Source organism: Centruroides vittatus, unplaced genomic scaffold, assembly GCF_030686945.1.
Source record: "Centruroides vittatus isolate TY-2023 unplaced genomic scaffold, ASM3068694v2 scaffold_769, whole genome shotgun sequence".
NCBI classification, from domain to species: domain Eukaryota; kingdom Metazoa; phylum Arthropoda; class Arachnida; order Scorpiones; family Buthidae; genus Centruroides; species Centruroides vittatus.
This window is the reverse complement of record NW_027122717.1, coordinates 4,310,291-4,323,381: the sequence shown is the minus strand read 5'-3', so window position 1 is coordinate 4,323,381 and position 13,091 is coordinate 4,310,291. Positions and strand designations below refer to the sequence as shown.

Below are 13,091 nucleotides of genomic sequence, written 5' to 3'. Positions count from 1 at the left end.
TACTTTTCTTACTGAGATCTGAAATTTGTACCTAAATGACCTTATGACTAAGCATGGGATCTCTTATAGACCAATTGAAAACACTTTTCATATCTTAGTGATAGGTGCTTTAAGCAGTTAATTAAATCCAGATTTTCAGAGTTTTTGTTAGGGTTTCCTTTCTGTAGACTGTATCATGTCCTTTCTTCCTCATCAAATTTTCCAGCAATATCCTGTAAGTTTTGGTTTATATTTGAAATGTGTTTTCTTGAAATCATTCCAGTTTAGCTTTCACTTTTTGAAATGAAGGTAACTCAATTACTACATGAAAAGAAAAAACCATATACTAAATTCCAGTAATATTTAATTTAAAAAACAAATGTTTTTATCTTTCTTGGTAGTATATAAGACCTGCATCAGATCTGTGTTTTTATAAATTAATGCTTGATTTATAGAAGGCATCATTGTTCTAAAATAGTTATTCTCAAACTTTTCCAATCCACTGCCCCCTTTGTTCCATAAAGTTATACCCAATGCCCCATAACCCATTTTCTCTTGTATGAGAAAGGATTGGAAATATTCTTAGGAAAACTTTTCTATGAATCTCACACAGAGTGCCCGTACCGTACATTGTTCTCAACATCTGGAAACCATTAATCGCAATGTTTCCTCTTATTCGTTTAACAGAGGTAAGGGAACGGCTGTCAGTGACCCCAACTTTTGCCTTTGGTCACCGTTCAGTACCTTGCCTCCAGCGCCCCCTAGATTTATTCACCACCCACAAGGGGGCGTTATCGCCCACTTTGAGAAACCCCGTTCTAAAATATACATTATACAGATTTAACATTTGACATTTTGAAATAATATATAAAATTCAAAATTTGGAATATTTGAACCTAGAAGAATAATATATTTTATGATGCCCTTTGGAGAAATTTTATAAGAAATATTTTCAAAATATTAACAACTTAACAGAGAGCAATTTAACTACATCTTAGTTGTGACTTCTCACTGGCTTATCAAAGAAGTATATAGTTTGGCAGATATGGCAAGATGATATAGTTTGGCAGTTTTTAAAATTAATACAATGTATTTTTTATAGATGCCTTAAAAATTTTTAGTTTTTCAAAAGTTCTAATTTAGTATACAGTGGAACCTCGCTTAACGAGCACCTTGCACAACGAGTATTTTGCATAACGAGCAAAACAAATTGTAAACATTTGCCTCGCTTAACGAGCAATGTTTTGCATAACGAGTGATGAGGAGACAGGAAATCCCAAATTATGTGCATGTGGCATGCTCCATCAGTCTGTGTTTAGCCCTCGTTCCACTAGCATCTTAGTGTTGCTTCTGATCACATATTTTTCCAAACTTGTGTTCTCACATATTACTTATAAACATCAACAACCATAGCCCATTATATAATAAACATGCCAAACGATATGCCAAATTCTTGGGTCAATAAATTTAATGATCGATTCCAAATTAAATTTTAGAAACGTCTGAATTAAAAATTAATCAAATTAATTAATAAATCAAATTAATTAATTTCCAATATTTAATTATAGCCTTTACATAACCCAAGAATTTGGCATCTCGTTTGGAGTGTTTATCAAACATATCAGCTGTGATTTTTTTTTTTTTTTTTTTTTTTTTCTCCAAATTGAATTATCATTCCAGAATGGTTCATTCCACACTAGAAGAAAAGATGATGATGATTCGTGCTCCTTAACAGTGTATATTGTACAATTTTTTTTTTTTTTTTGAATAAATGTTATACATAAAACATTTGAGTATTTTTTCAGCATGGAACGCATTATCATATTTTACATTAATTTCTATGGAAAAATTGTTTCATATTACAAGTAAGATTCTGGAACAAATTATGCTCGTTAAGCGAGGTTCCAGTGTATTTAAAAAGTCCATCTCACCATTTTGACATCCTACAGGTTAACTTTGACCCCTGGCTGTGTACTTACATGGATAGGGTGATGTTGAGTTTGTTGGTATCAATACCATACTTATGCTCCTTCTCTCTTTTATGTAATGATCTTATGGTGGAACCAATATGTGTTAGTATTATTTTAAATTGCCATCAGTGATGGGTATACTGTAAAACCCAGAGATCTCTGTCTAAAAAGTTCTTAAATATTACTGGAATTTAATGTATGATTTTTCTTTTCATATAGTATTCCTGCTTCCAGTTTTTGGTAACTCAATTCAAAAGATCATATTTTTCTTTGGAGAACCTGTCATTCAATAACTCAGTTAGTGATTCTAAATACAAAATAAAGCTCAAATTCTATAGTAATCTTTAAGGAACTCAAAAGCATGACTAGAACAAAACATTTATCAAATTTCAATAAAAGGAACCACAATTTTACCTATTCCAACAGCTTTGGCCATTTGGCCAGTATTTACCATAATTTCTTTGAAAGACTTATGTGCATTCTTTCTTTCTACCAACTGCTATTAGTTCAATTAAATGTTTAACATAATCTACAGTTTACAGCAGATGTTATTAATTGTTTATAGTTTTTCTGTTACAGATTAGACTTTTGCTGAATACTCGCAATAATTATTGAATGATGATAAACATATGTTATGGCACGATTAAGTTGGAATGCCTTGATGTGTTTCTTGGTTTCTTTCATAAGACATTTATAAAGTGCTGCAACTATCTCATTATGACTAACATATTGGAGAAATAAAGCTAAAAGGTACTTCTCAGTGATTCTCTTTTGGACTCCACTTACTTTTCCTGTTATTGTGCTGCAACCATTGCAGTTCTGCCTGAAAAATGTAGACCCCATAGAGATGAAATAGAAATAATTGCATTTGCAACATATCCTGCATCAAAATGATCTAATGGTACAAAAAGTAGAAATTCTATGTGAATAGTTTGTCTGATTCTCAAAAAACCTGACAGCTGGTGACAGTTGCTCAATCCTACCAATATCCATCATTTCATCAGATACAATCCAAAAATAAATCTTTGTTGAGGACAATGCTTTATTATATTATCTTGTAAAACTTGCAATCTTGCTTCCAGCAGTTAATTTTGTGTTCTGTAAACTCTTGTGTGTTGCATTTTATGATCAATTTTTCAAATGAACTTTAGTCTCTCATCTGACTCCATTCTAAACTTTAGAAATTTATCAAGACAGCTTTTTTTGTTAATGCTCCTCTTAAAGGTAAATCAAACTCAGCACAAAACAAGAGGTGAGAAGATAGATTTCGTAAACCTGGTTCTTGATATTTTTCTTTACATGTTCATTACAAAAAAACTTCAATACTTTTGTGAGAATCTGAATATGGATGTTGATATATTATAAGATTTTAAAGATTAATATAATATTTCGATATTAAATCTGAAACTTTTTCCTTTTATAAGAGTTAAAAATCGAGGAGAACAAGGAACAAACATTTCCTTTTTGACTGTTAATTCCTGAGAGAGATCGTTATCTCTCCTATGACTAAATAGCTGACTAAATAAGACTCATCTTGACATCCCATCAGATGGTCAAATTACTTAATTCTCATTGGAAGAGAATATTTGTATAAAAGGAGTTTACGTGCCAAACTCAGCGCGGATTAAACATACAATCATCGGACATATTTTGTGCCTGATCTCCTCTAATTTCCACAAGGAAAGGTCCGCGAAATGAAATATTTAAAGAGGTATTATTAAATATTATTGTAAACTCTCTCTCATATAGGGTTATTTTTAAGGTATTTTAGCTTATTTAGTTTTCGTTTATACTTAATCATTTTCTTTGTATAATATATAGATATATTAAATTTTATTTGTTTTGTTACTCATTTTGTTCATTACTTCAATTGACACCTATCAACTTGCCTGCGATTCTCCCCACTCAGCATTGTATTAGCCCTCCTAATCAAACGATATCTTAAACACATGATAGGGCATGAGATACTTCCATATCTGGTGTCTGGAATTCTGACTGTAGATCGGGATTTTATGATCTTTGATCTCCTCATAAAATATAGCCATCTTTCAACAAAGTGGGCAAATCTTATGGATTTGTTGCCGATTAAGAGGTATAAATTAATATCTTATACCTCCAGTTCCTCACACTTTCAATGCTATCTTTCATTACTTTTAAAAAGTTTCCTGGCTTTCAATGGCTTCTTGCTATCATTTGGATGCCATAATGTACAGTACTTTAGCCTATTTTGTGAATTTCTTCATTTGTTTATGGATGGGTAACGAATTCTCCACAATAATTAATGTGACTTACCACAAAGCCTGAACAAAGCAAAATGTTTACAGAGAGTACTTTTGTTTTTTTTTTTTTTTTTATGAGTAATGTAGACAAAGGTATGTTTAAAGTCATTCTAAATGGACATTTACTCCTCATATTTTTTAAAATCATAGTCCTTTTTTAGGATGTGTAGGATTTGTTAATATATGTAGTCTGACTCTATTAGTTAGCATTTCATGTGCATAAAATACAGTGGAACCTCACTTAACGAGCATAATTTGTTCCAGAGTCCTACTTGTAATGCGAAACACATTTTAAGTGAAACAATTTTTCCCATAGAAATTAATGTAAAATACGATAATGCATTCCATGCCGAAAAATATACTCGAATATTTTATGTATAATGTGTATTCAAAGAAAATTATACAATAAACATTGTTAAGGAGCATGAATCATCATCTTTTCTTCTAGCGCAGAATGAACCAACCTGAAATGCAAATTTGATTTGCAGAAAACCAAAAAAAAATCAGATAATTTGTCCGATAAACACACCAACCAATATGCCAAATTCTTGGGCTATGCAAAGGCTATAATTAAATATTAGAAATTAATTAATTTGACTAGAGGTAGGCAGTTATGTTTCCATCTTGTATTAAATTTAATAATTATAAATAGTTAATTTTTAATTTAGACATTTCTGGAATTTAATTTGGAATTGGTCATTAAATTTAATACGAGATGGCAGCATAACTGCCTACTTCTAGTCAAATTAATTAATTTCTAATATTTAATTATAGCCTTTACGTAGCCCAAGAATTTGGCATATCGTTTGGTGTGTTTATTATTTAACAGGCTATGGTTGTTGATGTTTATACATAATATGTGTTGGAAAAAGTTTGGAAAAATGTGTGATCACAAGTGACACTAAGATGCTAGCTGAATGAGTGCTAGATGGAACATGCACACAATCCCCTCTCCTGGCCACTCGTTATGTGAAAATTCACTCATTAAGCGAGTCATTTTTTTACAATTTATTTTGCTTGTTATGCAAAGTGCTCATTAAGCAAGGCTTGTCTGAAGTTGTGAATTCAAACCTGAGCATGATTCTTCATTTTCCTTCACTGTATTTGAACCACATATTCCATTATTGACAAAATTTAAAAACTGCTGGATTCTTTTTGTTACAATTAACTCAATACTCTATATTACCCTTGCACATCAAAACAAAATAAAAATTCTGCCACTTACAAAATAATTTACATTAAACTAATGTTGCCAGATATTTTCAATTGTCACTAACCAGAAATTTTTCAATAATGTGCCAAACATTGTCAAAAGTTTATTGAATGCACTCAGATTTTGTAGTCACATATATTCAGTATTAAATTAACTGATTTTTTTCCACATTGCAGTAAACTTAATTTAAACTACATCAAAATTTAAAACAAATTCTCAATTTCCATCCATCTCCATTCAAAGGTAATATGTAAGGTCCAGATTTTTGGGTGCATTTTTTAGAATGGATTGAGTGCTAGTTTGGGTGCTTTTAGATGCTGTATTATTAAGATAAAAACCAACAAGATGTACTATATTTACAAACTATATAATTGTTTTTTGCAATTTAGACATAAAGATGAGCATTGTAATTACAACAGTAACCATTTCAATGTTCTTAAAAGTGAAGTTTTCTCGTTTGGCGGATAGAATGTCTTTATATAAGGAAAAAGATTTTTCTATGTGAACCGAGACTAAGTGGACATGTTTGATTTTTACTCGGAATTCTAGTTCAGTGCAATCCAAAATATTTTTCAAATTGGGATTTTTTTTATAAACTAGATCTGAGTTTGTCCAGGGTAAAACAGTCCAGTACATCAAGCACCTGACTTACAACATTCTACTAATCCTGCATTTCAGTTCCACATCTTTCCAGCTCGTTGATTTTATCCACCAATAACTTGTATGAATGCACGGAGTAGGGCTCTGTGGTCACTATTGGATTGGCGACCAGTTTCTTGATGGCCGCAGAATCGCCAGGAGGAAGTTAGTTGATAAATGCATTAATTTTCTCGAAGTTCTCACAGTAGAATACCATGCTGTTTGTCCAAGATCCCCAAGAAGTGGTGACCACTAGACTGGGTGGTAACAGCATCTTGGTTCAAGTGCTCCTGTCTAGGGCACTTGAGAAGAACCATTTTCATTTTCAAAATGAAGTCATTGGCATTGCTATATTCTATATGAATATGTTCACATACTCAGTGTAGGCATGGACAAGACAAGAGTCACATGTTTTAGGTTGTTATAGATACACTTCAAATTCGAGAATGCTGACATGTAAGATGCTTGATCTGTAATGACAAGCCAAACCTTTTTGTACTGGACACCATTTGGCTACAACTTGATGCAAACATCATTGAAAGTGTGGGACACTGTAGTCAAGTTCATATTTTTAAGTTGGTACATTTTAAACAACATTGGTTGTACATAGCATCTAGTCAGTGGTGCAACAAGAACGTTCAGCATGTACCGTTTTATTTAATCTGTTGTTTCGTCCAGTATAAACACTGCAGGATTGTCTCTGACAATGTCTAGGATTGTAGATATTGTTTGATCATAAACTGGTTTCACATAGTTTTTTCTGAGTGCTCTCGTCAGGGACAAGCTTTCCCATATATTTCTGGAGAAATGACTTAAAGGCTGGATTGTTTACATTATATAAGGGTATATTTGCCTGCAGAAGAACAGTTGTTAAATCTGCATGAAACATATTATTAGCCTTCTGAAATTCTTCTCCTCTTTGAAATGAGGCCTGTATAAATATCTGCTCGAAATTCCTCCTTTTTTGTTTGCCTTCTCTATGCCTTTCTGAACTCATGTCTCCTGATTTTTGTTTCTTGGTATTTCACATCAACTAAAATCACATAATTGCAAATGGACCAGCAAAGAACTTTTCTCTCTGTGCATACGCCCTCATCTTTAAACTTATTTGCTAAAATGTTCAGTTTAGATGAGGACAATTTTGCCATTTTTTAATGTCACTGACACTGAATAAAGAAAATTGGAACTGTTGTGCTCACAAGTCAGGGTAAGGTGACATCAATACAGAATTTTCTAGATTGTTTTTTTCTTAGAAAAGAAAACATGTGTTGCAGATTTTTAGTGAATCTGTTTACATTCTTAGAACAACCCTAAGGCTTAGTTTAGTCCAGAAAATTCCACTTTACCCCCTTTTCTCTTAACAAAAGAAGAGAGTAAGCTAATTATCTAGCTAATTAAAGCTAAGTATTTTTTTTCCTCAGCATATGTGGTCCAGTATAATGAATTTGTTTTTTTCTCCTCAAGTGAATGAATAAAAACCACCAAAAATAAAAGATTGAATTGTCAACATATTCTTTGAAAATGTAAAAAAGCAGGAAGCTGGTAGTTTGGGTGCTATTCACTGTTTTGGGGGCAGGTTTGTGATTTGGATGCTTTTGGGTGCTAAACAATTTGGCAATGAGTGGGCCTACTGCACTAAAACTGACTTAGTTTGTCTTTTTACACTCTGCCCCTTTCAAAAACCAAGTGGGTGCCCGGCACCCAAAACCTTTGTAATATGTAAAAAAAATAAATAAAAGGCATTATTTTATTTAAATTTATTATACTGTATTTATTAAATTGAAATGATAGAATTATACCTAAAACAGTATTTAGTTTTAATATTTAAGTTTTCAGTTGAAATTAGTACTGTATTGTGGTACTGTCATATTGAAAAAACAAATCATGAAAGCAGATCTTGGGAGAGTTTTTTTAACTCTGCTGTGAAGTAATAAAATTTGTGTAGTTGTAAGCTTCCTTCCTTTAATAAATTATAATTATCTCTTTACACTCCAAAACCATGTTTTATAATTTCTTTGGCTCTCAAACACAAAAATGTGCTGCTACTAAAACATTTAGCTTTTTCTCATCTTTATTAAAAGATCAGAAAAAGCAAAGTGTTTAAGTAGTAGCACATTTGTATTTGAGAGCCAAAAAAATATAATTATCTCAATAACCAGTTGGAGATATGAGACTTATGAAATTGTAATGGAATCAAGGAAATCAATCACATCAAAAAAAAATCCCACAAAATAAAGTCGGTCTTTTTTATTATTATTTTTTTAATGTGATCTCAATTATCTTGGCTCCATTACTGTTTGATAAGCCTTATATATATATATCTCAATAGCCAATTGGTTATTGAGATAATAATTTAATGAAATTTATGTCCTTGACTAAATATCAGGAGAAACTGCTGCCTGTTATGGGTGCCTATGGTATATATTGAATATATTTTTTTTTAAATAAAAAATTTTTATATAATAATAAAATAATTTAAACCAAATTAAATTAAATTGAATTTAATATTTTAAGATTCATTGTTACAAACTGAAAATTACTTTTATTTCAGTGTAGCCTAACATTTTGTTCTTACTGTAAAGAATATTGGCATGCAACCAAAACATGTGAAGATATAAAAAAAGAAAAGAAAGAAAAAGAAGAGTAAGTTGATTTTTATTTTACTTTATTTCAAATATGTTAATAGCCAGATGGCTATGCAGTAAGATATAGCTTCAAATCTAGTCTATTCTCAAGCTTTTTTGTGACCACTTTCGAGATTAGGGCATTATTGCTCATCTCTTATAATGTTGCTGAACATTGTAGGTCAGACATAATGTAATAGGTAAAGTTGAACTTGGCTATGTAGCTTATAATGTACTAATTTTAATTATTATATATTGGTATTTATTTATGTAATATAAAAACAGTAATATACAAGGTATAATACAGGACCATTTGTCAAGGTATAATACTTACAATTTGACCATATGTCTAAAATTGTAATTCTGTACAGATTGTGAAGTTGTCTTGCTGGTCATGGGGTGGCATTGAAGTCAGTCTTTGGCCAGTTTTAATAAATAATCAATGTGGATTTATTTCTATTGCATATTGTCATTTTTTGTTTTTGCATGAATTCTCAGGTTCCATTGCTGCTGATTTGATAGTGTCGAAGTCAGTAACATTGTAGTAATGAAATTTTTCACTGTTGTTTGCAATTTTTATAAACTTTTAAGATTAGTACTTCAAAAATTCATCCAAAATGTAATAATAAGACTAAGCATCTGTATACATATACATATGCAATAGCACAAGCAGCTTTTAATATATGAGGGTAGGCTGAAAACTAATGCAAATTTGCTTGTAGAGCACGAATGAAATGACTTTCAGAAGTGTGCCAGGTGGCATGTGGAAGTAACATTCCCTCTATACACATATGCAGGTTTGAGGTCGTTGCGTTCATCCAATGTATTTCAAGAAGCAGAAGTATGGAGACGTGTTCTAGCGCTATGTCAATGCAAGTTAAACAGTGTGTTGTTATCGAATTTTTAACTGCTGAAAAAGTGACTCCTACTGAGATTCATCATCATTTAAAGGCTGTTTATGGTGATGATGCCATTGATAGGTCTACTGTAAATTGATGGGTAATAAAATTTCATGGTTGCAAGCCTGGAAAAGCCATAATTGTTGATGAAACACACGGCGGACATTTAGTCACTGCCATAGACGATAAACATCGCAAACTCATTGATGATTTGATTCAAAATGACTGGCAAATCACTCAAAAGCGTATCGCAAACCATATTGGAATATCCAAGGAATGTGTTGGCTTCATTATTGAACAATTAGGATACCATAAAAATCTGTGCACGATGGGTACCATGCCTTCTCACAGACGAGAACAAACAGCGTTGATTGGAATGCTGTGAGCGACTTTTGCAGCGCTATTGTGACGAAGGAGACGACTTTCTTTTGAATATTGTGACGGGGGATGAGTCATGGATCCATCATTACGACTCGGAAGAGAAAATGAGCACTGAATATTAACATCCATCTTCTCCTCAGGCGAAAAAGTTCAAAACACAACCATCCGCAAAAAAACTTCTTTTGACTGTGTTTTGGGATGCTCACCAATGTGTGTGACCGATTTTTCTGGAACGAGGAGCAACAGTAAATTCTCAGTACATACAGACTCTAAAACACTTCCAATGTCAAGTTCGTTGTGTTAGAGGCAGCCTGGCGCCAATAATCTTGCAACATGACAATGTTGGTCCACACACCTTGCGCACAACTGGAGAAGCTCTGCGAAACCTGAAGTTTGAACCGATTCCACACCCTCCTTATTCCCCCAATCTTGCACCTTGCGATTCTTATTTTTTTCCTTTACTCAAGAGAGACCTCAAGGGTAATCATTACATCATTACACCTTGGACGATGAGGTGAAGGCAGCTGTCAAGTCCTGGATTCGAGAAAAGTCTGAAGAATTTTTCAGTGATGGAATGAAAAAACTTGTTACAGGTTGGGAGAAATGTGTTAACCTTAACAGTGACTATGTTAAAAAATAAATATATGATTTTGAAGCTTAAGAATTGTACTTTAATGTACTTTTTGCCCAATCTTGCTATTTGTTTTTGTTCATGTTCTACAAGCATGTGTGCATTACTTTTCAGCCTACCCTCGTATCATTGTAAACTTAGGATAAATTCAGAAAATATCAGTAGTATTGATCTTTAAATAAGTATTTAAATACTTTAGCTTATTAGTGATATCATATGCAAAAGAGACTACTTCTGCATATGACATCACTTCTTTTTCAGTAATGAAGTATAATGAGATAAAAATACTTTTGGTGTTTTGAATCTTCTTTCTTTTCTTCTTGATTCATTTTATTAATTTTAATGATACTAATTTATGTAATTAGTACATTCACATTATGCTAATTTATGCAGGTTTATTTTCAGTTTTATGTCCAGTGACGATGATGAATCTTTCATTAAACGCTGTCCTAAATGTCATATACCTATTGAAAGAGATGAAGGGTGTGCCCAGATGATGTGCAAGCATTGTAAACATGTATTTTGTTGGTACTGTCTTGCTTCTTTGGATGTAAGTTATTTATCATCTTAATTAACAAAATTTATTTTAGGAAAAGGAATTTAATAATAATTAATTCATTAGGATGACTTTTTGTTGAGACATTATGATAAAGGACCATGTAAAAATAAATTAGGACATTCCAGAGCTTCAGTTGCTTGGCATAGAACTCAGGTAAATTTAAAATTGTGAAATATATTATCATCATTTATTATTATTATTTTATTTATTTATTTGATAAACTTCAATATTGATTTTGTATAGGTTGTTGGAATATTTGCCGGTTTTGGATTACTTATGCTAGTGGCTGCTCCGTTCTTGATCCTTGCTGCCCCATGTTTGTTTTGTTGCCGATGTAAGCAATGTAGTATGTACGAAGAAGAACAGTCTGCTCGTTAAATTTTTAATGCAGTTCTACATACATATATAATATTCCATTTAATTTACATTCTAAATTGACAAATTAACAAGAGTCTGGATGGAACCATATAAATTTGGTTTTCATTTTCCACTATAAAGCCACAACTAGTATGATCTAAGTTACAATTTACTGACTTGTAATTGTTGCTGGAATGTGTTATAACATTTCAGTTAAGTTTCTATTTGCTGACATACATACAATGTTAAAGTTTGTTATATATTAGGACATTTTGGGGATATAAAATAACTTTGCTAATAATTTTAAGATTTTTTTTGTTTTTACCATTACAAATTAAGTGAAAGTAAATATCGTCCAGCTTGCAGACGTAAGTAAACTAAGAACTAGTTTTAAATGGCATGTATGAAGTTTAGATAATTGACAAGAAACAAATTTTTGTTTGTTCATCTCTAAATAGCTTTAATTCTAGTCATGATTAAAACCTTGCTTTATTTCTATAAAAAGATGCAAAAATGTTTGCATAATTTTTTTAACGAAAGCTTATTATATTTTCCAGTATTATATAAATGTAATACATTCAAGCAGAATATACTTTTTAAAAGAAACTCTACTGACTGTAGAAATTACTTTATTTTGTATAAATATGAATCAAGTCTCAAATAATTTTTCTTCTAGTCTGTACATAAAAAATAATAATTTGTTCAAAATAAACATATATGCTTTTTTCATATTTCATTTAATAGTATATTGTTCAAATTTTATGCTATAAAACAATTAAAATAAAGTATTTGTTAATTTTATAATTAATTCAGCAGACTCAAACTAATTTTTGTTCTAAATCCAAAAGTAATATGCAATATCAAACAATTTTATAGTTATGTTATATCGTATATATTTTTTAATTTCATACAAAGAATATATTATTAACAGCCATAAACTGAATAAAATCTTAAAATTGAAAAGTGGCTTTTGAAATTACAAATTACAGCCATAAATATCGGATTGCCTCTCAGATGTACTGTACGTACTACTTTCAAACTGTATTTAACATAATAGTTAACATTTATTTATACAGTAGAGCGTCTTATCCGAAAGCCGGTCAACCGAAACGTCGGTTAACCAAAAGCTTTCCAGTTGGACTGTGTCCTGCTGAATCGAACGTTTTTGATACTAGATTAACTTCTGAAGTATAATTTTTTGTTTTTATATTTTTCAATATATTTATTTTGTTTGTACAAAATAAAGAAATAATTTTTAACGATACAATAGCCTCGATTATTATTATAAAACTTTTCGTTAGGCTTAAAATTGACAAAAATTCAACACAAAGCGACACGCAACGGAGAAAAATTTCAACATGGGATAGGTTATATTTTTTCGAACATAATCGGTTATCCGAACAACCCGTCACCAATTGATTTGGATAAACGACGCTCTACTGTAATAATTTATGTTGATACTTTTACTAAAGCACTTAGCAACAAAGAACAGACCATGCCCATTTTTCACTATAAGTATTAATTATACCACTGATGGTTTTTCTGAAAAATCAAGTGTTA

General features: G+C 31.4%; 1 protein-coding gene across 1 annotated transcript in view; it reads left to right on the top strand.

The window, feature by feature from the left end:
* LOC136989792 (probable E3 ubiquitin-protein ligase RNF144A-A) overlaps positions 1-12,267 on the top strand; it is a 38,104-nt gene extending 25,837 nt beyond the window's left edge. Inside the window, exons 6-9 of the mRNA XM_067288066.1 lie at positions 8,632-8,723; positions 11,021-11,165; positions 11,238-11,327; positions 11,418-12,267. Of these exons, the coding sequence (XP_067144167.1) occupies positions 8,632-8,723; positions 11,021-11,165; positions 11,238-11,327; positions 11,418-11,552 (462 nt within the window). The 3' untranslated portion in view covers positions 11,553-12,267. The remainder of the gene's footprint in view (positions 1-8,631; positions 8,724-11,020; positions 11,166-11,237; positions 11,328-11,417) is intronic.
* The last annotated feature ends 824 nt before the right edge of the window (positions 12,268-13,091 follow it).